Source organism: Antechinus flavipes, chromosome 1 (assembly GCF_016432865.1).
Source record: "Antechinus flavipes isolate AdamAnt ecotype Samford, QLD, Australia chromosome 1, AdamAnt_v2, whole genome shotgun sequence".
NCBI classification, from domain to species: domain Eukaryota; kingdom Metazoa; phylum Chordata; class Mammalia; order Dasyuromorphia; family Dasyuridae; genus Antechinus; species Antechinus flavipes.
Window position 1 is genome coordinate 5,856,887 of NC_067398.1, and position 26,011 is coordinate 5,882,897.

Here is a 26,011-nt window from a genome sequence, read left to right on the forward strand (position 1 = left end):
TTGAGAGCCCTCGCCATGGGCTCAGGTGAGCACCCAGTGATGGGTGTTCTGGCGGGCGCTCAGACACTCTAGAATCCGAGCCCGTTGGCTTGAGTCCTCAGACTTGACTTCACACGTGTTATCCTTCTTCCCAAAGATGTTAATACAGAAATAAAGATGACTTTTTAAAACATAAAATAAGCATTCTCTAAGAGTTTTGACCAAGTTGTAGCCTGGACTCTAAACAGGATTACTCAGAAAGTAAACAGACTAAAAAGAGATTTGGAGTAACGAAACAGTCCAGAAAAGGACAAACTAATCAGCTCTGGAAGTGTCTCTGTTCGGTCCTGCCCTAGTATAAGTGAGTCCTTGCACTTATGTAGTTGGAAGGCTCCCTGGACGGATGCGCCTTCAAATCCTTGGAGCTAGAGCATTTGGAGGTGAAGAGATCGGCCCAGGGGCAGCTAGTAAGAGCCTGTCAGGGGCAGATTGGGACACTAGGGCTTCCCCATCTCCTTCCCGTTTTGCCTCCTCCTAACTTTCTATTTTTCTCTGCTGGCTTTTTCTTCTCTCTCTGGCGACCATGCTGACATCAGAACACTTAGCTCCTCCGTGTGCCCAGCCTCTTGGATGTCTGCTTCTTCCCTCCGCAATCTGAATTTGCAGATGTGCATTTACACCTCTTTTGTAAGACTGGGTTTTGAGATTTGCATTTGAGAAAAGAACACGGGTCTGAAGGGCTCTATTTGTCACCCTCAAGTAGTTATTTAATACCCACTGAGTGCAATGAGGGAACCATAAGGAGATGCCCAAAGAAATGGGAAAGTGGGTACTGCCCTCAACTACAGCTACCCCTCTGTCCCTCCCTCAATAATCACTTTCCATTCAGTTCTGGGAACCATGGTTGAAAAGGGGCATTGATAAAGTTGGAAGGCATCCATGAGGACAATCAGCTATGGTCAATGTTGTAGGGGATTTTTTTTTCTTTCCTCTAATCATGTCATTGGGTTTTTTATTAATAATGGGTCAAAGAATATGGACAATTTTGTCATCTTTATTGTATCTTTATATTTTACTTTCCCAAAAGTTTGGCAACAATTCAGGTGCGAGAAGAAAAATAATATTCTGCTTCTCCACGGCATCGGCAACATCAAGTTTTATCATTTCAATCCACCTTTGTTAATTTAATAGGTGTAAGAACATTTCTTGAAGTTGTTTTAATTAACTTTTCAGATTTCTGGAGAATGAAGAATCTTTTCAGGTGCTTCTTGAGAATTTTGTTTCTTTTCAGAATTGCTCATTTCTAGCCTAATCAATTAGGGGATAGATCATCCACTTAGAAATCTATATTAATTCCATATACATATGCAGATAGAAACACATATGCACGTATGTGTAGACGGAGACCGAAGCAGGTACCAGATATTTATCGATGTTCAAAAAAGTTTTATTTATTTATTTATTGGTTAATGCCTTCTTTACCCACTATCTTGTGGTCTTGTTGTTTTCAAACACTAAAATTTAGTATGTGTTTGTTCTGAAGCTAGATTAGCTAATCTGTTCATTTGTTTTTCCTATTTTTCATTTAGCACAAATAATTTTAATAACTATTAATTTGTAAGATTATTCATAATAAAACAGTGTGAGTCCCCACTTATTTTTTCCTTCCTCATTCACCAGGATATTCTTACCTTTTGATTAATTCATACATTTTTGTGATCACATTATGCAATTCTATAAAGTAACCCATTAGTCTTTTGATTGGCTTTGGGATTAGAAATTTAATCAAGTGACTTAGCTACTTGTTCTGTATTAGTTCCACCAAGCCTCAGCCACTGGGGCTCTCTCTAAGCTTAACCTTTTTTTCTGTTGGTCACTTCTGATGGTAAAACGGAGATCATTATCTAACTGAATTTACCTCCACTCAGGTGGATTTTCCAGTAGAGAACCATTTATGATGTGGTATCATGGTCTGTGAATGTGACAATTTCCCAGGGTTCCCCTGAATGGAGCATGAGGAGTGTCCATTCAAGAAAGGCTGTTACCACGATAAGACAGTACAGTCTAGACCTTGTCCTCCACAAGTCATAGCATGGGATGGGGTGTAGCCCAACACAATTGACAAAATCGCCAAGAAGCACAATAAAATCAGGCGTGTATTCAGGTTATTCTTATCTCCAGCCCCTTTTCAGCACCAGTGGCAGTTGGAGAAGAACTGGACCTGCAGTAGATTAGGATGAGAGAAGCCTTATCTGAGTGCTTTGGCAGCCCAAGGTGAACCGCGTTTGCATTCTGGGACTCAACACTTCTCCGTAAAGAAATATAAACTCCTATTTTTGTCAACAAGGTATACTTAGGAAAAGACACACTCTCTGTGTCTGGGAGAGTAGAGGGAGAGAAGGAGAGAGAGAGGGAGAGAGAAGGGGAGAGAAAGAGAAGGAGAGAGAGAGGGAGAGAGGGAGAGAAGGAGAGAGGGGAAGAGGAGGGGGGAGAGAAGGAGAGAGAGAGGGAGAGAGAAGAGGAAAGAAAGAGAGAAGGAGTGAGAGGGAGAGAGAAGGGGTAAGAAAGAAGGAGAGAGGAGAGAGAGAGGGAGAGAGAAGGGGAGAGAAAAAGAGAGGGAGAGAGGGGAAGAGGAAAGAGGAGAGAGAGGGAGAGAGAAGGAGAGAGAGAGGGAGAGAGAAGGAAAGAGGGAAAAAGGAGAGGGGGGAGATAAGGGGAGAGAGAAAGAAAGAGGGGGGAGAGGAAGGAGGGAAGAAAGAGGAAAAAAATTGAAAGACCAGGGTTATTTAATAAAACTTGATGAATTCTTTCTCCCTAATCGCAGTTGGTCAGTTGACTAAAGGAAGCCGAGAAAGTGAGTTGTTAAAAGCTAGAGAGGAAGGCTGAGGAGAAAGGAAAGACCATTCTATTTAGCTGTAAAGAGATGCTGGAAACCCTACCAGCCATTTTCAGCCAGAGACCAAATCCTGGAGAAATGAGAAGGGCGGGGAGGTGATGAGCAAAAAGTGTTGATATGTCTTTCTAGGTACTGGGCAGTGAAAGGGAGAAGAGGCAAAGGGAGCACTTTAATGCCCTGCTGGGGACCCAAGGGGTTCCTCATTAGAGCTGGAAACAGTTTGGCCAAACCCCGATTGCCCAAGTTCACCCGGTCGCTCGCTCATCTCCCCCTCCCCAACTAGAGATCTGTGTACTGACCCCAAGAGCTGTCCTCTGACCCTTCTTTTCTCCTTGACCTCCCTGCATCCAGATGGCTTCTGGACACAACCACCTGGCCAGCCTGTTGGGCCACCAGCGTTTCCCAATGACTCTTGGAGCTGCTTTTTCATGCGGTTCTGTCCATTCCCAAGATTCTGGGGCATTTTGGGAGATCTCTCCCTTCCCCCACTCTGCAGCAAATTAGGAGGGACCATTGTGAGTTGAGCAGGTGTGTGTGGACATTTTCCCTTTAGAAATGATGGTTCTGAGTCTGAGAAGCTGATCCAGCACAGAAAGTGTCCGCTTTTCTCGGGAGACGACTTGGCAGGATTTAGGGGTGAGGTCCCTCAGTCAGTGGGAAGGCCACGGAGGAGCATCTGGGGGAGCCTCGGAGCCCCTGGGAGAGGGGGTGGGGGCTTCTTCCTGCGTTTCCCTCAGGGCCAGGCAGCAGCCCGGCCTCCTCCCCTGGAAACAGCTCCAAGTGTTTTTACGGCATTTTACATCAACCCCACAGATGGGAAGAGGGGGATTAGCTTCATTTTTCCAGATGAGGAAACTGAGTCCTCCACAGTGCTGACGGAAACAGAATTTGAACTCAGGCTGAAAACCCGAACAAGCGTTTTCCTGACTCCAACCCCGTGTACCCGGCTGCTCCATGAGATCCTACCATTAAACCCAAGTCCTTTAGATCTACGTAGGGGCAACAGATGGTTCTGAAGGGCCTAGAATGCCCCGGGTCTAGGGCTACAGAGACGAGCGTGACGGCAGCTGCCCTCAGGAAGCTTCCCTTTTGCCAGCCCGCGTGACGGGTCCAACTCAGGGAAGGCGGTCCTTGTCTTTGCAGTTCTAAGCACAGCTTTCCCAGCTTTTGTGAAGCACCTTCTGGGTGCGGGGCTGCAGGGAGAGCCTGGGGTCCAGAGAACCCTATCTCCTGGTGCTCGGGACGGGAGAGAACAGTAGGGGAGGAGGGTGCCCTGGTGCCCACGTGCATTTCCCTTGGCTTTGCCCTCCTCTCCAGCCGAGGAGAAGGAGGGAGGGAGGGAGTGCCGTGGGGGGAAGAGAACTGGAACTAGTCAGAAGTTTGTGGGGAAGTCGTGTCCCCCTCCCGGAGCTTGTTTCCTCATCTGTAAAATAAAGGGGTTGGACTGGACCCCTGGGGCCGCTGCCAGCTCTGTAAGTGACTGTGACAAGCCCCCTACTCCTGATCCATAGCTCCCGGCTTCTTTTGTCAGCACGCACTTATTAAGCACCTCTGTGTACCAGGCACTGGTACCCAATCGGAGCTTCCGTGACAGAGATGGACATTGCTCTTGCCCTCAGTCTCCCTTAAATGTAAGATTTCAAACCGGAAAGAACCCTTAAGATGACTTCCTCTGGCCCCTCACTTTACAAGAAGGAAGTTGGAGAGCTTAGATGACTAGAGCCAGAACTTGAATTCAGGTCCCGGGCCTCTTTGCCCCTTTCTCACCATTTTGAAGACCACCCCAGAGCACAGGCTAGTAAAGCAACAGGTGAGGTGACCCTGTTATGACAGACATGGAAAGAAGAGGAGCTCACTTGCTGCCTGATGGGAGCGGACGGGGAGGAAGGGTGGGCAGGACAACTGGGCATGAGTCCTGCTCATTAGCTCCGTGACCTCCGGCCAATGCTGTGACCTCTCTGAGTCCCACAGAAATGGGAGTCATCATGAGCCCCAGAAGTGGCGGAGCCGAGCTAATCAAGCGTGGCTTCTCGCAGGTGGGGAGCAGCTCCTCGGGGGCCGCACTTAATGAGAAGCTCATTAGGGAGGAGGTGTGAAGGAGCCAAGCTGGGGGAAACAAACTCCGGAGGGGGTCGGGGAGAATGCAAACTAGCCGTGACCCTAGACCCCAGTCAGGCTCTTGTGGGGAAGGGGCGGCGTTCTGCCCAAGGGCTCCCAGCCCTGCTCTGGGTGACCGCGGAGAGCCTCCCGGGGGGGGAGAAAATGGGGGCTCTCAGGCCATGGAGAGCTCACTGTCAAGGGGGGCCCCACCCAAGGGAAGGACCACAAGGGTTTCTGGACCAACCTGCGTGAAGTAATACAAGTGACAGGGAGCCGGGAAAAGGTCCCAAGGGCACGTGGGATAGGACCCTCGAGACAGGGAGGGCAAGGCTGGCAGACAGGGTGGGATGCTTGCCACTCTGCCCACGGGGGCCAAGCCCTGGGGATGCAGAGAGGAGCCGGCTGAAAGACTCCGTCTTCAAAGGGCTTATATTCTCATGGAAAATGAAAAACAACCCAGAACAGTGAAGGGAAGGGCCGGAGAGGGGGCTGCCCGAGCAGGGGCACTGCCAGGATGGCCCACGGGGGCAGGCCTCCAGAAGGGAGGCCATCCCAGAAAGAAAGGGAGGCAGCAGAGGCAGAGAGTGATGAACAGAGAGAAAGTGGTACAGTGGAAGGGCCGAGAAGTCCATCCCCAAATGAAGGCTGCTGGAAGAGGAAGAGAATGAACAATGAAGAGTCCTGATGAGGAATTGGAAATGGTTCCCCCTTCCTCCCCTCTTTTGCTCCCTCCCTTCCTCCCTTTCCCCTCCCTGCCTTCCTTCCTCTCTTCCTCCTTTCCCAACTCCCTTCCTCCCTCCTTTCCTTCTTTCTTCCCTTCCTTCCTCCTTCCTTGTTCCCTCCCTTTCTCCCTTCCTTTTTCCCTCCTTTCCTCTTTCCTCCCTTCCTTCCTCCTTCCTTGTTCCCTCCCTCCCTTTCTCCCTTCCTCCCTCCTTTCCTTCTTTCCTCCTTCTTTGTTCCCTCCCTCCCTCCCTTCCTTTTTCCCTCCTTTCCTTCTTCCCTCCCTTCCTTCCTCCTTCCTTCCCTTCCTCTATCCCTCCTTTCCTTCCCATTATTGGAGTAGGAAGTCCTATAAGTTATTAGTGTCCAACTGTCTTTTCATTTTCTTGCTTCAATTCTTTGGCTAAATGAAGCCCTGTTGTATTTTTATTACATACCTTATCATGAAAGGAAATTGAAAAAAAAGCTTGTTAGTTTTACTACCGTAGCGATGGAAATATTACTGGTGCTTTTAGGAACTGTTAAGATTCCTAATAGTGCATTATAAGAAGCAGTCTGGTTTTGTTCTTGTCCCAGAAAGAAAGTTGGAAAATACCCTATAATTAGATGATCATCTGTAGCCAAGGAGAAGGTCTCCTTCTCTCGAAGCCTTCTTTTATTGGCTAACAGGATCCATTCTTTGTGAATCCCGGGGGAGGGGCTCAGTGTCCCGAGCAGTAAGTGGGGGATCCCATGTGTTTGTAAAGAGTCCAAGTCTGGTGGCTCCCCGGTGAGTGTTTGTTTTTTTCCCCCTTTCAATAAACCATATGCTTCTCTCATGGTCTGGGGGAGAGAACTGCCACTAAGTGGGACTTTCAGGCAAAATGATCCCCAAAAGACCATGTAAAAATAATGGTTTTGGTAAAGTTAGTATTTAAGTGGAGCATGCAGTTCAGGCATAAGAAAGGGCAGCTTAGAGGAGGGTAGAAATGATTAAGTGAGAATAAGAACCGTTATGAGGATGGACGAGTGCCCAAAGCCATAGCAGAGGGTCGTCTGGTCCAAGTCTCCCATTTCACAGGTGAGGAAACTGAGGCCCAGAGATGGGAAGTGTCTTTCCCCCATTTACCCAGTAAGTGGAAGAACCAGAACTCGAACCCAGTTCCTTTCCTGTCAGATCCAAAACTCTTTTCTGCTACTAAGTTGTTTAAAGGTGTCGTCCTAACCTGCATTTAGACACCACTTTAAAGACTGCAAATATGGAGACTGAATAGCAACACATGTGATATTCGCTTTTTCTTTTTCTTCTTTTTTTTTCTCTCTCATAGTTTTTCTCTTTTGTTCCGATTTTTCTCTCCCCAGCATGATTTATAAAGAAATGTGTATTTAAAAAATGAATGTCCATGTACGATCAGCAAAAAAGAAAACAATAAAAATTTAAAAATTGCAAATTGCAAATCATTTTGTTTTTTGACCAAGCATCCAGGGAGCTTGTACTCTGTGCCAGTTATTGTGTTATCTGCGACTGTCCCTGCCCTCCAGGGGCTTCCATGTTGTGGAATAAGACAATGGCAACCGCAGAGACCACTGAGGCTGAGGAGCTGTCAGGACGGAGGCAGGAGGAGACGAGTTTGACTCCAGGGGGCAGAACAGAAGGCGTGGGGCCAGTGTCACAGAAACGGGAAAGCCAAGGACAGGAAAAACTCCTGGTGTTTCGAGCCTTCCAGAAATGGCACGCACTGTCCCCGAGTTCCCACTTGGGGGGAGCTTTTCTAGTAAAGGCCGATGATCACTTCATGGAATGGGATAAGAAGGATCCTTTTCTGCCAGGGATCAGTGGGACCAATTGGTCGGAGAGATTCCTTCTAGTTCCAGAATTCTGAGAGTCTGTACTTTGCTTCTCTCATTGGCTTCCCGCTCATCCAGGGTCCTGGCTCACAATAATCCGCTCCAGATGAGAAACTCGTTCTGTAACCCTCACTGTCTGTTCGAGGAGGGGATTTTCTACAGAATGACTCTGGTTGGAGTTCTTTCAAATCCAATTTAAGAGGAAACCAGAATGCCCCTGGCTCATGGCAGGGCCAGCCACTTTCTCATCCAGTCTTTATTTATCGGGCATTTGTTGTTCAAGACCCTCATATTCATAACGAGAGATTCTGCAGTTTTTGAAGGTGGAGATTTTTTTTGCCCTTCTGTATTGGATAGGAGACTGGCTGTATGTACACACACATACATACGTGTGTATATGTGTAAAATATGTGCACGTGTATTTGTATGTATATTCATATATATTATATTCATACGTATATACTATATTTATGTGTGTCTCTAATTTGTTGAATTGCTGATTTTGTTGAAGACTGGCGAGGAGAGAGAAGCTTCCACACTTTTCTTGAGAACATTTACCATCTGGATCCAGTCTCTCTTTTATGATCTACTTTCCTGCCAAGGCTAGCAGCCCCCAAACTCAGCCCCCATCTCCTGCCTCTGTATGTTTGCCCAGGCCGTCCTGCTCAAGGGGCACTTTTGCTCTTCCTTCCAGTCCCACTCCCATCCTTTCACCTTCTGGGATTTTTCCTGATCCCCTCCTTGTCTCTTTGTGCTTTCTCCCCTTCAATGCAGATTTCCTTGGGTGAATGGGTTATACAGTTCCCCTCCCTGCCAAGTTCCCGGGGGGCATGGGTTTTTTTTTAATCTTTGCATTTTAAACTCTGACCACGGCTGCACCTGGCATAGAGGTGGTGCTTATTAAATTATTTTTAAAAATAAATCATGTTGGAGTGCTCTCCCAGTATGTGAAAGCCCCTGTGAGGACCTCGGCTCTGACTTGAGTAACTGCTAGGGAGCTGCCCTAGAGTGATGGAGGAAGGTTTTGGACCAAGGTTTTTCCTAAGCCCTGGAAGCTCGCCCTGCTTCTCCATCACAACAGCTGTATATATTCAAATAACGCCCAATCACTTGTGTAGAGGTTCAGAGTTTACAAAATGTCTTATCCTCACAGCAACTTCACAGGGTGGTATCGCAGGGAATATGTCCCCATGTTGCAGATTAAGAAACTGAGGGCTAAAGTTAAGCGTCCCTTTGGACTAGAAACCATGTCCTGGAGAGTGTCAGGCAGTCGGGGGGATATGAATCCAGCTGTGGACCTGGAGTCATGAAGAACTGACTTCAGATCTGGCACCAAGCACTGTGTGATCTGAGCAAGTCACGTAACCTCTGTCTGCCTCGGTTTCTCCACCTTAAAAATCTCATTGATCATAATTGCACCTGATGCACAGGGTTCTTCTAAGGATCAAGTGAATCGAGATTTGTAAAGCACTTTACAAACCTTAAGACATTATGTAAATACTGCTAGTTATTCTTATAATTGTGGTCATCATTATTAATATTTCAGCTCTGGAGCGTCCACCCTACAGCCCTGATGCCCTTATTGGTGAGTGCCCCACGGCCCACTATATCCCCTCTATATCTGAGTGGCTCCAGATGTCTCCCAGCCCCTTCCCACTCCTCCCTCCCTCATCTCTCAGCCCTTTTCCACTCCTCCCTCCCTCATCTCCCAGCCCTTTCCCACTCCTCCCTCCCTCATCTCTCAGCCCTTTCCCACTCCTCCCTCCCTCATCTCTCAGCCATACAGGCTCCTTCTCTCAACTTGGAGCTCTCTTAGCATAATCTGCTCAATTTTGCTATTGCTTATGGAAAGGGGGGTTCCGGCTCCCTTCCTCCCTGTGACTTTCCAAAATAGAACGTCCCTCTGTGGCCACCACCCTCCGCTGCGGGCAGTCACCCCCATCAGAATGGAAGCTCCCAGAGGGCAAAAACTGCCTGGCTTTTCTATCTGTATCCTGGGCCCAGAACTTGCAGACAGGTACTGATCCAAGGTCCCACCTGAGTGATGGAATTGAGATTTGAACGTGGGTCTTTCTGAACTCCAAGGCCATCGGAAGGTGGTTGGGGAATTGACTCTTGTGCCGACAGCCAACTCCCAAACTATAAGAAGACTATCTTGATATTTAAATATAAGTCCCAGGAGGGTCTAATTTCTGGAATAATAATGGAGCAGAGAGCTTCATTAAACCCCCAACAGCCCCATGTTCCAATGCTCATTTCATTAAAAGGACTTGGAAAGCAAGAGCAGTGTGGCTGCGTTTCCAGATGAGACCATTTAACTCTGAGCGTACTCTTGTAATTTTAAAATGGTAGAAAAGCTCAGGCACTTTGGTGGGGGGGGTTATTGCAGAAAACCAAGGCTCGTACGAGCTGCTGCTCTCCCAGGCCAACTCCTGGCATATAGAAAGCCAAAAAAAAGATGTCCTTCCACACACACACATGCACACTCACACACACACTCACTCACTCACTCACACACACTCACACTCACACACACTCTCACAATACACTCACACACACACATTAACACTCACACACTCACACATCCACTCACACACACTCACACTCACAGACACACACACTCACACACACATACTCACACACTCACACTCACACACACTCTCACACACCCACTCACACACAGACACTCACACACACACTCAGACATATACATACACACACTCTCACACACCACTCACTCACACACACACACACTCTCACACACACACTCACACACACATTCACACTCTCACACACACTCTCACACACATACACACTCTCACACACCCACTCACACCATTTACACACACATTCACACACACATGCACAGTCACACACACACACACACACTCTCTCTCTCTCTCTCTCTCTCTTTCTCACACACACACACACACACACACACAAGCTCATTGCACTGGACGGGGACTTGGTCACCTGGACACTGCTCTCTGCCTGGAAGACTAGAATTGTAATGCTTCTTTTTAGGGAAAATTAAGCAACAGAGACAGAGAGTGAGACACAAACACAGGCAGATAGAGGGAACAGACAGAGACACACAGAGAATGAGACGTATATAAGCAGAAACAGAGATGGGGCAACAGAGAGAGAGACAGAGACGGAGAGGGAGACATACACACACAGTCAGAGGAAATTGAGACAGAGAGGGATAGAGAGACAGAAGAAACACACACACACACACACACAGGGAAATATAGAAAGACAGAAAGAGACAAACTTAATTTTTTGCCTATAAAAGACAAAATCACTGAACACTTGCTAGCTCTTTTTTTTTTTTTTTTAACATGTCGAACGCCTAAGTGTTAAATGAGACTGTTACTCACAGATAGGCATAAATGCGCTATTAAGCAGATGAGAAATAATTTTCTTTTGACCCTCCTGGGAATTTATTGTAGTTCCTTTGATGTGACTAATTAGCTCTCTCCTAGTAAGCAGTTACTAACAACCTAATATCTGGCTAATGGAAGAAGCCGCCTCACATCCTAGAGCCTTAACTCAAACCAGGAAAGGCCTGCCCAGTCCAGCCCGCTAGAGAGAAGGGCTCTTTCACCTTCATTAAGGGCAGCTGGATGGGGGCCACCTAGTTCCCCAAGACGACTGGATGGTCTCCATCTGGAAGAGTTGAAAAGCTGCTGAGAGCATAGATAGAAGCTTCCATCTCGCTTTTTGTGGTACCGGAACAAATGGGGTGCCCCCTCCCTCGGTGACTGGGGAGGGGGATGCCTGAATGTGCTGTGAGATATCGAAGGGACCCTTCTGGAATTGCGCCTTAAATCATGAATATGAGTAATTCAAGAAAATAGGAAAGATCTGTATGAGGCCATGTCCAACCAGAGAGTGATGTCCAGTACTTAGAATTCTGTCAGTAAAAACACCACATTAAAGACGGGCACAATCGGATAATTGTCATGGCCATCTTAGTACCACTGAGCAGAAAATACCTCCTGTTGGTAGAAGGAGAGGGAGTGTGGGGGCAGAAGGGAGCGAACCCTTAGAAATGGTGGTTTTGCTTAACTGATGATGGCCTGAGAGTCAGGAAGAAGGGTTTCATGGAACGGGGTTGGATTGAGCGATATTGGGGAAGGACAATGAGACAAACAAAAGGCGTCAATAAAATTAGAAAGAAGAGTGAGAAAAGTTGGGTGAGGCCGCCTGGATGTTCTTTGGCATTTCTGATAATATCCTCAAGCACAGACACTCTGCTTACTTGGGTGTGACTTCCGGTAAATGCAGCCAGGGTTTGCCAGGCCATGAGGGAGGGGTCAGAGGGAGATATCTGGGAGATATTCGTTCCTCTGCCAATCCTTGGCACCCTCTTGCCTCCCTGCGCTCTTCCCTGCCCCTTTACACCTCTGGGCTTTATGATAGAGTGGAGTGAACACAGACCCAAAGTGGAGCTGTGTGTGCCCCGGTACCAAGGTTGGCAAAGGCTCCTAGGAGCCAGGCATGGGGCTGCCCTTTGCACTTTGGAAGCCAAAAGCCAGATGGCAAATTGGGGTCACAGCAACCTGTTCTTTAACAGACTAATGAAAGAGGGGGATTTCCAGCTTTCAGCCACACAGTCATCCCATTTTCTATCTGGGGCTGAGACCTTCTATTTTACTGGTCCCTCTGGAGAAGGCCACATTTGCATGGAAGATGTAAAGATGTTGTCTGAATCACAAGTATACCCCCAGGACCCTTACCTTTCCTAGTGAAACTAATTGTGTGTGTGTGTGTGTTGATTAAATTAGCTTTTGTTTCTGGAACAGCAAACTGACCCAAGAAGAAAGTTTGGGCAGATACAACATGTGAAAGGAAGAGCCTGGAGGGTAGAGTTGATGTCATGTTGGTATCCCCAGTGCCTAGAATAATGTTTGCATATATTAAGTGCCTAATAAGTGCTTATTAATAATAATGATTAAACACAAAAGAAAAAGAGCAAATTGAAAACTTATTTATCCAAAGACTATTTCTATATGAATATCATCCAACTGGATGAGAAGAATGGGAAAATAGCAACAAAGACAAGAATGAAAATGCAAACAAACTTATAATGGGAAGGGGAAAGATGTTAGGGGACTTGATGTTTTTGAGCTTGATATCGGGAAAAAGAGAAAAAAACACACACACACACATAGCAGTTCTTCCTAACAATTAGAGCTATCCAGACATGCAATGGGTTGCCTTAGGAGCTACAAGGCTTGCCTTCCTTGGAAGTGTTCAAGCAGGGAGGCTGTGGATAGTTCTGTGAGTTCAATCTCACCCTCACTAGCTGGGAAAGTCACTTGACTTGTGTTTTATCTCAAAGGGGGTTGTGAGGAGAGGAAATGTTTAATCCTGGGCCTGACACACAGTAGGCTCTCTATGAAGGCTCATTCCTTTCCCCTGCGCCTGGTTGACCATTTTCCAGCTATGTTATGGAGGGGGTTTCTTTGAAAATGTGCGGGACCCGTTGCCTGACGGGATTCAGATTTGATTTCTGTGATTCTGTGACTTGATGAGCTCCCAGATCTCTTCCAGCTCCAAACCTCTGATCTCACTTTGTTTTTTTCAGCCCGGGAGCTTTCTCTCTTTGCTGGAGCCTTCTTGCCGCTGACTTATCCTAGGAAACTGCTGGCAGCTCTGGCCCGCGCCTGAGAAATCGGGCACAGATTCGCACCCAGAGATTGGGGGGCCGCGGGGGAGGGGGGATTCCAACGGAGGGCTGCTGCGATCCCTGTGCTCGCCCAAGGCTCGGCTTCCCGGGGCTCTGAGGGAAGGGGGGTTTCTGCCGGGAGGGTGGCCCAAGCTCCCGGGGCTCTGAGGGAAGGGGGTTCTGCCGGGAGGGTGGCCCAAGCTCCCGGGGCGCTCTTCCTGGGGAGTTCTGCTTGGAGGGTGGCCCCAAAGTGACAGGCAGCCGGCGGGCCCCCGAGTTTGAGGCGGCCGCCGAGCGGGTGACATCATTCTGGCCGGCGATTGCCCGGTTCCCCGGGCCCAAGTCTCTCTTCCCTCCCCACGGCCCCCTGGTCTCTTTATTCCAGCTCTCTCTCTCAGCGATCTGAGCATTTAAGCATGCAGGCCTTCTAAGGGGTGGGGGGGAACGAGCCGGCACATCCCTCTTGCCCCCATCATTTTGGCTGTGTGCAAGCTCAGAGCTACTTTTCTGGGAAAGACCGATATTCTGACTTGGGTTTTGTAATTTAATGATGGAGAGTTTCCTTAGTAAACCAAATGCAGGGGACGAGAATGCTTATCTTACATCCAGACCTTGCACATAAAAGGCATTTCATGCTATCAATTGTTCACTTAATGAGCAATAGGCGAGTGCAGGCCGGGAAGGGATTGAGCTGCGCGCACCATTATTGCGAGGAGTATTCCGAAATACCAGAAAGAAAACGTAAGCTCTGATCAGGGAGACTGTGAGCACAATTACCTTCTTTTCAAATCCTTCTGTGACACTGCAGGAGGAAAAAGGACTTTGAAACTTGAAAGGCGAGAGCTTGCTTTCAACCTCAAAAGCTCGGAGGAAAGGGTTCTGAAATTTGCTCACTATTCCCAATTCACCATTAGCCTGTTTCTTCCTTTAGCCTCAAGGCATTCTCCGCTTTTTGAAAAGATGTTAAGAAATTCAGTCACAATAGAGAGCCGAGTTTTGAACATGTTTCCCTGGGTCCATTGAGGTCTGGGCCTCAGCCTTTGTGCCGGGTGAATTGAGCTGAGCAGCTCTCTCGTTGGGGAAACGTGAATGAGCAGCCAGGCTCTGTGCACTCACCGAGGCTGGCAAAGAAAAGCCCCCCCCCCTCCCCCGCCCCTCCCGATCTCCCCCGCCCCCACCCTGCCTTTCTTTCCCCAGCGTGCATTCCTATACAAGGCGGCTGGAGTGGCAGGCCGGCCGGGAGACACTGCCCGCTCTTAAGTCAATACAGCCCGCTCGGTTTATATCAACTCTTGTTAAGTTTGTCTTGTAATTGAAACTGCTGTTGACCTTGCTGGGAGACCATTTGTCGTCCCCCCCCCCCCATTTATTTAGCATAAACTGGAATAATAAACCCTCCTTCTCGGGGGCCGATTGTGATAGGGTGACATTAGTTTGATTTAATGATTAGCGGCCTGACCCCGGCTCCTAGAGAGAGGCAGCCTCAATGGGGAGAGTTCACTAGGAAGCCGCACCCCGCCAGAATACTAATGAGCTTGTTAAAGTTAGCAGAGTCCCAGCCGCTCTTAATTCCTCTAATGGGAGCCGCGCAGCCTCTCGGAGGGAGCCGCAGACACAGGCTGAGCACCTCGACCAAGGCGCCGCCGCGGAGCCGCCGCGTCCCGGCCGGGATGAGCCGGCCGAGCGTCCGCGCGCAGCCTGTCTAGCCGGCGGGGCTTGGTGGGACCGAGCTGTAAGTACGGCTGGCCGCCCGGGGGACCCGGGCTTGGGAGGGGCGGGGGGGGGGGGTCGCCCGGTGAGGGTCACGCGGCACAGCTCGCTGAGCCCGGGGCTTGGGGCGGCCCCGAAACGGCGCCCGATGGCCGTGGCTCCGGGGTCGGGAGATGGGCAGCAGGCGGGCTTTGGAAGGCGGGACGGAGCGGTTTCTGCTCCGAGGATGGGCTCCGCTCCCATCATCCAGGTCGAAACTCAGTGACTCATGGAACTTTTTTCTCTTCAAACAACAACAACATCACGTGCTTGAAAGTTTGAAAGAGACATTTTGGAAGAGCGAGGGCTGCCTCCTTTTTGGAACGCTCAGCCAGGTGCTCGGGGGAATGGAGAATGGGGATGAGTCTCCCATACCATGAACCTGGGATGGAGGGATGGAGGGATGGAAGGCTGGAAAGGTGGAGGGGTGGAAGGATGGAGGGAGGGAAGAATGGGATGGAGGGATGGAAAGGTGGAAGGATGGAGGGATGGAGGGATGGAAGGATGGGATTGAGGGAGGGAAGGATGGGATGGAAGGATGGAGGGAGTGAGGGATGGGATGGAGGGATAGAGGGAGGGAGGGATGGGATGGAGGGAGACGGGAACAAGCCTTAAGTGGTTTTTGCCTGAGACGAGGATGCAAAGCGGCGTTTTCTCTTTGGAGTGCAGTCCCTGAGCCCCAGAACAAGGCAGTCCCAGTGGCCCGCCTTGGCACAGGCTGCCGGAGAAGTGGGCTGTTTGCTTACACAGGGCCACTGGCCTCCCACTTGTTGCCATGGTGGACAGTCTGTTTCTGTCAATGATGCCGGCTCGCGGAGCCCGTCCGCGCTCAGCCTGGAACTCGGTGGAACGATTGAACAAGATCAGACAGCTTCGCCCTTTGGCTGGCTGGAGTGGCTGTCGCAGGCTGGAGAGCGGGCAGAATTCCGGCCCAGAAAGCTTCCCTTTGAGCGCGGATAGAGAGGGCTTTCAGTCCGCTGCTGATTTGTATTCCAGAGGGCGAGCTCTGTCAAGTTTTTCCCTCGCGCTTCCATCAAAAACATCTCGGCTCCAGAGCAGCGGGCAAACCGAGCGCCAGCCTTGCCCTCCCCGGCTCGTTGGGCTGCCCCCGAATCTGGAACCCCCGCTTCTTCCTGCCCTAAGTTTATCCCTATAGCCTGACTCCGGAACCCCGGGGGAACGGCCGCCGGGCTGCATTGCCTTTGCCAAAACAAACACCTTCTCTGGTAGACCCCGTATCTTTATTGTTTCTTTTCAGAACTTCCCTCCCCCTTCACACTTTGGATTTCTTTATGGGAACAAGGCAGTTTACCTTTTAAAAAATGAACTTGGGTTTCTTTCTGTCCAGAAGCAATCACGGAATGGGGGAAGGGGGAAGGGGGAAGGGAAGAATGAAAGAAAAGAAAAGGAAAAAAAAATCCTGCCGCCAACTGAAAACAAAAGCTAGAGGTCAGCCTCAAGTGATGAAACTTGATTCCTAATACCCATCTTGAGAGAGGCTGAGTACAGACCTATTCAATTGTCACATAAATATTTACACCTTTGAGGAGCTAAGTTTATGCTTGGACTTCACTTGGGACGTAGGGAAAGTTAATTTTGGAAGCGGGATGAAAATGCTGAAACCCATTTCAAAAGCGGGAGGAGACAAATGTAGCTTGTCCAAAGCTATCCACCCAGCCTGGGAGCTGCTTCTGGGGTCAACTCCCCCCCCTTCTCCATCTGATTCCTTTATTATTTTCTCTAGAAATACACTCCCCCCACACCTCTCTCTTAAGAGATCGGGACCTCGTTGGGGAGGGTTCACTTGAGGTTGAAGGCTGACATAAAAGTCTTGAGCCAGAGAGTAAATGAGTGGAAAATCTGACTCTGGCTGTGTCCCGATTATAGAAGAATTTTTATAAAAGCTAATATAAGTTTGAGTGTGTTAGGCACCCTTTCACTTTTACAGAACTGTAACCCCCCTGACTCTGCAGCTTGTTAAGGCCAAATGTAAACTCATGCCTGGAAGCGTTAACCAGAAGGATGGAAAAGGGGGTGTGGAGATGTCTTTCTTAAAATAAAAAAAGTTAATACAAAGCATTACTTAAAAGAAATCAATATGCTAAAATGGGGGGGGGATTGCTCCCCAATTCCAGACACTCTTTCGAGTTCTTTGACAGATTAAACTAGTAATTTATCCCTTTAATTATTAGGTTTGGAGGAATAGAGAGCTGCCCAAAACAATGGGACAATAATGTTTCACGATTTGTTTGAAGGAGTCAGCAAATCTGCAGCCTCAGATCTGAGCCCAGACCATTGTGCATTCAGAGGCTGTCACCCATTTACCAGGTGAAGGGGGGGAGTCTACAAACTTATTTCTTATTCTTTCACTCCCCCGTCCTGGGAAGACTGGCCAGGATTTCTGTTGATTTCCAATAAGCTTCCTCTCCTGGGCTTTGGGAGTTCAGGGCTCTGAGATGCGACCCAGACTTTCAGGCAATGGATGGAGGGAGGAAGTAGGAGTGGGCTGCAGGAGTTTGTACCTGAAGTTCCCTTAGTGTGTGTCCCAAGTTCTCCTAGACCATGAGAAGATTTTGCTTATGGGGCAAACCCCCTCCATCTCCATTTGATTGGCAGTGTCTTCTCCGTTTGAGATGACATATTAGCCATGACACTCTTTGTAATTTAATAATGATGAAGGTAATAATAAAGAATAACAGTAACAACAATTTGCATTTCTGTAACGCCCAGAGGCTCACAAAACATATTTTGGACATTATTTCATTCGTGTCGTGATAATACTGTCAGGTAAAGATTGAAGGTTTTTTTTTTCTTAATCCACATTAAACAGATGAAGAAACTGAGGTCGGGAAATATTAACTAGTTTGCTTCACAGCTAGGCAGAAATGGAAGCACAATTATTTGAACCTAACTTTTCCTGACTCCAGCCTTAGCCAACTGTGGTAAGGTATTGACTATCCCAGTAGGGAAAAGAAAGGAGTAAATAGTAAGTACCTACTATGTGCCAGGCATTGAGCTAAGTTCTTCGTAGATATTTCTCATTTGTTGAATAGAATGTTAGTTCCTCGAGAACAGTCTCTTGCTTTCATTCCTTCTTTTGATTTTGTTTTGTTCACGATATCTAGCATGGTACCTGGAACATAGCAGGGGTTTAATTATTTTTAGAAATTGAATCGATAGCATGGAGCAGTAGAAATAGACAGGGGCTTTGGGTTCGAATCCATCTTGTATGACCATCGACAAATCATTTCAATTCTGGACTCAGTTTTCTCATCTATAAAATAATGGACTTGGATTATATGACCTTGAATGCCCCTTCCAGCTCTAAATCTTTGATCCAGGGTTACTAGGAATTTCTTGGGGTACTTCTTTGGGGTTTACCATTGGATTTGCCATCGCACACAGTGTTGAATTAGGCATGAAGCCCCATCCAAAGAGCTGAATACTATGGATTTGGACAGGGAGAGAGCATTGATCTCTGGAGGAGACAGATACAAATCCTGTTGGAGAAACTTGTTGGATTAATGAGCCGGGTGGTATGCTCCTGACCCATTTCTCTTTCATCTATGCCAAAGCCGGGTTTGGGGATGGGCGCAGATGTCAGATTTTTGATATTTGTCCAGACACGCCATAACTGTTTTCTCTAGCACAGTTTCCTAGCGCAGCGGGACCCACTGGCTAACTAGTGCCAGGATATGGCGTCCATCTAGGGTGTACCATTAGCGAGCGTTCTGGAGACGAGGGTGGACGGGGTACAATGTTGGCGGCTTTGACTGAACGGGGGCTGGTTTTACCTTCTAAGTCATCTCTCTAATGTGTGGTTGTAATAATGTATCCTGGCCACCTTTGGGGCATGCAGGGACAGGCTGTTGTGGCAGCCGGTTCTTGGTTCAGGGGTGGGATGAGGGGAGGTTCCTTGGCAAGATTTCTGGCTCAGAGGTGATGGAGGGGATAAGATAACCAGAACATCTGGCACATCTGCATTTGTACACATCTTTCACTGCAGGCCTAGCAACTGGAAGCTCTTTGAGGACAGAGACTTTTTCATTTGTGTGTGTTTGGCTTTTTATCCCCAGTGTCTAGTGCATATTTGTGCATGTTACTGAATTGGACCCTAAAGATAAGGGTAGATAAAGATACCCAGCTTCCCATAGTGAAATACAGCCAAGCAGGTGCTTCCTAATACTTGGGGGGATTCAGATCTGAGCCTTATGCTGGCATGTGGGGTAAATCCACGTATCCTGCGTGGTCGGGAAGCTTCGGTGTCTCCCTGTTGCTTCCAAGATAAAACATGGATTCTTTGGAATTTTAACACCTGTTAATTTGGCCCCACCTTCTTTCTAGACAGCACACTCTAGTCCTCTCAGCACTCCATTTCAGCCAACACGTCCTACATGGTATTCCTTGTACAAGATCTTTCTCACTAAGATCTCACAAGATCTTTTCCCGGGAAGCTCATCATCCCCAGCACATTCGCTCTCCTCACCTTTGCCTCTTGGAAGCTCTTTAGGAACAGGCACTATTTCCTTTTTGGGTCTGCACACCAAGCTTAACATCTAATGCTTGGCCCATCAGTCTTGTCATAAAGGGTTGTTGGATTGCTTTGGGTTTTTGTGGTTGTGAAAGGGACAAGCAGGCAGTTTAATGCTGGAAGGGTACACAGAAGGTGCTGCATCGATGTTCCTTTGGGATGAATGTCCATGATCTCCTTTCAGAATATTTAGCCTCTTTGTCCTTCCTTTCTTCCCTCCTTCACTCCCTTCTTCCTCCCTTTTCCCTCCCTCCTTCTCTCCCTCTTTCCCTTCTTTCTTCCCTCCCTTTTCCCTCCCTCCTTCCCTCTCTCTTTCCCTCCCTCTTTCCTTTATCCCTCCCTCCTTTCCTCCCTTCCTCTTTCCCTCCCTCCTTCCCTTCCTCCTTCTCTCCTTTCCTTCCCTCTTTTCTTCCTTCTTTCTCTCCTTCCCTTCTTTTCTTTTCTTTTCTTTCTCTCTCTCTTTCTTTCTCCTTTCTTTCTCTCCCTCTTTCTTTCTCCTTTCTTTCTCTCTCTTTCTCTTTCTTTCTTTCCCTTTCCCTTTCCCTTTCTCTTTCCCTTTCCTTTTCCCTTTCCTTTTCCTTTCCTTTTTCCTCTCTTTTCCCCTTTCCCTTTCTCTTTCCCTTTCCCTTTCTCTTTCCCTTTCCTTTTCCCTTTCCCTCTCTTTCCCCCTTTCCCTTTCTCCCTTTCCCTTTTCCCCTTCCCCTTTCCCTCTCCCTCTTACCCTCCCTTTCCCTTTCCCACTCCCTTTCCCTTTCCTCTTCACAGATACCCCAAATATTACTTACTATATTATCTACAAATTTTTGCTATGGTTGCTTCCTTTGTACCCAGAGCTCCTACTGGGGGATTTTCTTTCCCGATTCCCTCTAATGTTTGCCCTGCTGGCAAGTTACCCAACCAGACTTCTCCCAAGTGAGTGCTGACCATTTTGCAAAATAGGTTTTTATTGATTACCTTAGTTTTTCATTACCTACTTTCCCCAATATATCTCTGTCTCTTTTGAATATCCATCCCTTTACTAAAAAAGAAGAAAAGGAAAAACAATTCAGCACACCGGGCCAACGTATTGATAAAGTATATGTTGGCTTTTCAAAAATGTGGAACTGAGTTACTTTGGAAAGATTCAGCAAGAGCCATGTTTTACTGGAACATTGCCCTTACTTGACTAGCTGTGGACATTTGGAGCTTGGACATGTCGATTTCTTTCCCTAAAGATTTAGTTGAGTGTTCCAAGGTTTTACTGGGGTCCTTCAGGTGATAGGACACACGTGTTTAAACTAGTTTTAACTACTTTGTGACTTACTAACATCTCTTGATAATTCAGTAGTAAAAAGAAAACTTGCCGGACGGCACCCGAATTCTCTGTCCTTTCTGCCCTCTCTGCTGACTTGGTGCTCATTTACAAGCACAGACACACACACGGGTACCCCACTTCTTGCAGCTTCCCATCCCATCCAAAATTGAACAGACAGGACATCAGGACAAGGGGAGGGTCTTGGTTGATTTTTGAGAACAATGCAACCGTAAGTGGATTGATGGAGACTTTAATTGTTTTTTCCCTCCACAGAGGATGAAAGTCCTGTACAGACTTATTCCCGAGAGAGGAGAAACGCAGTGGCCATGCAGCCCCAAAGCGGGCAAGGGCTCGGTAAGATCAGCGAGGAGCCTTCCACGTCCAGCGAGGAGAGGGCCTCGCTGATAAAGAAGGAGATCCATGGATCCCTGCCCCACCTCGCAGAGCCTTCGGTGCCATATCGAGGCACAGTGTTTGCCATGGACCCCAGGAATGGCTACATGGAGCCTCATTACCGTAAGTCACAGATCCCCATCCCCAGGCCTGCAACAAGTGTGAGGGGGATGTCCAAGTGGAAGTGTGCATGACTGTTGGGGTCACCTGTGGGATTACCTTTGAGTGGCTTTCATCTTTAAGCATTTTCTTACTCTTTTTAGCTTCTTCCCTTTCCTAATTCCTCCTCCCCACTTTTTTTTTTTTAAAGGAAGGCATTTCCTTCAGTCTCCAAAACACTGGGGGCCATGTTGGTTTCAGGCTTCGAGAGCCTAGCTCATCTGTTGTTAATTCAAAGTCTTTCCTCTAACGCTAATCAGAATGGCTGTACATATAGGGGAGTTGTGTGTGTGTGTGCAGGAGAGATTGTTAGGGGGCCATCATTAACCAGAGACTTTCCTTTGGAAGAGTTGAGAAAAAATCACTCCCATTGATAACTGGAGCTTTTTAGGATTATGAGAGAGAGGGAGAGGGAGAAAGGAAGGAGGAGGGGGAAAGGAAGTAAAAGAAAATGTTATTTCATGAGGTAGGGAAAAGAGGAAAATAGAGAAATATAGATTTATTCCTGGGAAACGTAGACTATTAGAAATGGAAGGTCACTGATTGTGGGGACGTTTTTCCCCTTTGGAAGCTACTGTCAGAATTGAGAATAGCTTTAAACTTTCTGAGTTCCTTTTCACATATTAATAAAGAGTAAGAAATTCACTACAATCTAAATGCAGATGGATAATTATTTTCTCTCAGGGCAAAATGCAATAAGTAAGATTTTCGTTTGCATTTGTGTGTGTGTGTGTGTGTGTGTGTGTGTGTGTGTGGTGGGAGGGAGGAGGATCTGCTTCTAATTAAAAGGTCTCCATTCATTGGGGGCTAATGGAGTGCACATTGAGGCGTCAAAGCAGGGGCTTGTATATTGCAGATTTATCACCAAGGCTGAGATGAAGCTTTGCCATTTAACCTCCTTGTCGCCGACTCCAGATGCAGCGCCGAGGCCCGCCGAGGCCCGCCGAGAGGGGCTGGCTGGGGTTGGCCTTCCTCCTCGGCATTCAGAAATTTTAGTGTTCTGAGGCAAAAGGTCATTAGCCAGATGACTGATTGGGGAGGACAGCTGATTAGTGCCTGTTTTTTGCTAAAGAAAGTGCCTGGGATAAAAGCTAATTTCATCCCTTCGTTAGTGGACTTGGAACATGCGGGAATGTTCCCTCATCAGGGTGCAGATCAAAGGGTCCGGCACAACCGAAGTGAGGCTCACCAATGGCTCCTTTCCCCTGACAGAGTGGGATTGTTAATAAAGATGGAAGGTCAATTAATTTCTTGTAATAGTGCTAGTTTGGGTGAGAGGAAAAAGCGACGGGGATGATCCCAGCCCCTGAATGCTACCTGCCTGTTCGGGCCAGAGAATCCTGACTCAGTTGGTCTGAGAGTTAGGTCCCGGTTACAGAAGGAATGAAGGAACTTGAATCCAGCCGTAAAATGTTTGAACGGAGGGTTCCCCCTTCCCAGTGCCTTCTTCTTGGTCTAACAGACTGGGGAGTCCTAGAGGAGGCAAAGGCCTTTTCCAGGCTCAGCCAGGAACTGATATAAGGATGGAGGTCTCAGTCCTGGCCCAAAGCTGGCTCTGCTCCAATGGGATCCCTTGCAGCATCCCGGATGCCCTGACCCAGAAGAGCGGCTGAGGGGCTTTCTATGCAACCCGCTCATTGACATGGAGGGGAACGGTAACTTAGGATCGTGGCCCCAGGGCTTCTGGGTTCACATATAGTAGGGTTTCTGTCATGATTCAAATTCGCATTGATAATGGTGATCACAAGTCACGATGAGATGAATTTTCTCGAGTTTGTGGAACGATAGGTTGGGGCCCCAAGTCACCAACAAGGAAGTGAAGGATGTGGGAGTGGAAGCTAAGAGAATAAAGGCAAACTGGGGTCAGGCACCTCTTGGTGCTTCTGGGTGAGTCCCGTGCTCTGGGGACGCCCGATCCTTCCTTGGTGGGACAGGACCTCCGAGAGTTCATGCCCACTTCTGCCAAAAGGAAGCATCAAAGGGAGACTTTAGTAGAAGCAGCATAATATTCTTTAAAATAAGGAAAGAAAGAAAAATCCCAGAAGCACTTGTGTTTTCAGCAATCTTCTCTATGAGGGAGCACAAATATACAGAATTACAGGGATAGAGAAGCCCTTGGCGGGTATGGTTCGCTCCTATGCCCTTCTGGAGGACCCTTGTTAAATAATCCCATGCAGAAAAATCTGATTAGATTGGAATGATTTCTAGAGAAGGAAATTAAGCACCTACTAGGTGGGAAGTGCTGGGAATAACCAGTCCCCGTCTGCAAGGAGCTGATCTCCCACTGGGGTGAGAGTCTGGGAAGGACAGTATATACGCAGATAAGAAGAATCCTGATGTTTGAGGAGGGAGGGAGCCCAGAATTCTATTTCCAAGCAGCATTGATTTCTGGGAGTTCTTCCCTTATACCTAAACAAAACCCATCACAGTTCAATTCCTTTCTTTGTCGACCTCTGTGATATGTAGCTGGTTGGGCAGCCTGCTGGGTTAGCATGTTCCCTTGGACGATACCTTGGACAGGCACGGTAGCCAGGCCCAGAATCCCACAAGAGGAAGAGAATGCTGGCTCACCCTTGAGAAATCAGGAGGCTTCTCTTGATCCCAAGCTGCTATGTGGTTCCCAAACCATCCATTTTCATCCTAGAATCTTCTCAGTGCCATGTGGCTGTAAATTATGGATCACTTTGCATTACTCAAAAGACGTATAATAGCAAGTGATCCCAAAACAATGGAAATTCCCATCATTGATGTGAACAGACTGGAACAAAACCACAGTGTTGACGGCTCAGGAATTTGGCTATAATATTTCTGGGAGTTTTCATTTTGGGATCTCTTTCACAATGTGATTGGATAATTCTTTCAATGTCTATTTTACCCTCTCAATCTAAAATATTGGGGGTGATTTTCCTTTGTAATTTCATGAAATATTATGTTTAAGTGTCCACCCCCTGCCTCTCTCTCTCTCTTTCTCATTCTCTCTTTGATCATGACTTGTGGGTAGTACAATCATTCTTTAAAAAATAATTTAAGAATCTTGATCTATATTCCAGATCAATTGTATTTGATGATATTCCACATATTTTTTCTATTTTTTTTGTTCTTTCAACAATTTTATTGTTTCTTGATATCTCATAGAAATCATTTGCTTCCAGTTGTTCAAATCTAACTTTTAAGAAATGACTTCCTTCAGTGAACTTTTGTATCTTTTTTCCATTTGGCCAATTCTGCTTGTTAATGGGTTCTTTTCTTTAATGGACTTTTCTGATTCTTTATTATATCAATTTTGCTTTTAAGGTATTTTATTCAGTTTGTTTTTACTAAATTGTTAATTTTTTTCATAATTTTCTTGCATCACTTTCATTTTCCCCCATTTTGTATTCTACCACTTCTCTGTCTCTGTGTATTTTTCTCTGTCTTTTTCTGTCTCTCTCTCTCTCTCTCTCTCTCCCTTTCTCTGTTTCTCTCTCTCTTTATCTCTCTCTCTTTCTCTTTCTGTCTCTCTCTGTGTTTTCTTTTTCTCTCTGCCTATCTTTTTCTGTCTCTGTCTTTGTCTCACTTTGTTTCTGTCTCTCTTTCCTTCTCTAAATGTCTCTTTCTGTCTCTCTTTTTCTCTGTCTCTTTCTGTCTTTCTCTGTCTCTGTCTCTTTCTTTCTCTCTCTCTGTCTCTCTGTCTGTCTCTCACTTTCCTCTTCCAAGAATTCTTATTGGACTTGGGTCCAATTAGCATTTTCCTTTCAGGTTTTGATTGTACCATTGTCTGTCTAGTTCGTTCATTTTCCCAGCCTTTTTCTTGGCTTTGAACTTTATAGTAGTGTTGGAACCTACTGGCTTGGTTGATTAGGCACTGTCCAAAACTTCAGGCTTTTTTATTGCTGTCTGTTTTCAGAGCTAGTTCTGGGGTTTTTGGTGCTTCCCAGGTGATGTGATCCAGAAAAGGGATGATCATTGCTCTCCTGGTCTGTGCTCTGGTTTTTACCCAGCAGGATCCCTGCTCATCTGATGAAGTGAAACCAGACCCTTTGCTTTCTTGTGACCAAGCACAAGTATTCTTCTCTTTTCTGAATTGCAACTCAGAGCTAGTGTGGAGAAATGGGATTATCAGTCATCCAGTGCCAGGAGAGGAGCTGCTGTGGTCTCTTTCTGATCGTTATCTGACTCCCTTGATCATCTCTGTTCTGACAGCTCCTGTTATAGCTGCCATGGTGGCAACCTCCAAGGAACTCTGCTGGTTTTGCTGCACTCTGGACTTGGTCTCAATCCAGTGACACAGACCTCTTCTATCCTGTTGACTCTTTAAATTGTCTTAGCCAAAAAATGTCTCACACTGAGCCTTTTTTTTGGTTCTGTCAGTCCAAAATTTGATTTGGGGAATTAGTTTTTAGTTGCTTGAGGGAAATGTTTGGAAGGTTTCTCCCTCTGTCATTTTGGTTCTACCTCCTTGGATTAACTTCCACCATTCAGTGTTAGGCCAGCTAACTTATTTCAATCTGTTATCTTTATTACTTGATGATGTATATGAGGGACGAGGATCTCTTAGAAACTAGAACAACTACATTATAAATTCTAGGGGAGTAATTTTTAGAGATGGACTTCACTGATGTTTTAGACCTTACCCTTTGTCAGTAGGTCAGGGGATTGTCATAGCCACAGTCAGCCTTACGGTGCTGGGGAACTTGGCAGAATTTTTCC

At 47.2% G+C, this 26,011-nt stretch overlaps 1 protein-coding gene across 1 annotated transcript in view; it reads left to right on the forward strand.

Annotated features, from left to right (window-relative positions):
• Positions 1 to 26,011, forward strand: part of GLI3 (GLI family zinc finger 3) — a 252,438-nt gene that overhangs the window by 68,064 nt on the left and 158,363 nt on the right. The window contains exon 3 of the mRNA XM_051978548.1: positions 21,044 to 21,286. Within this exon, the coding sequence (XP_051834508.1) occupies positions 21,044 to 21,286 (243 nt within the window). The remainder of the gene's footprint in view (positions 1 to 21,043; positions 21,287 to 26,011) is intronic.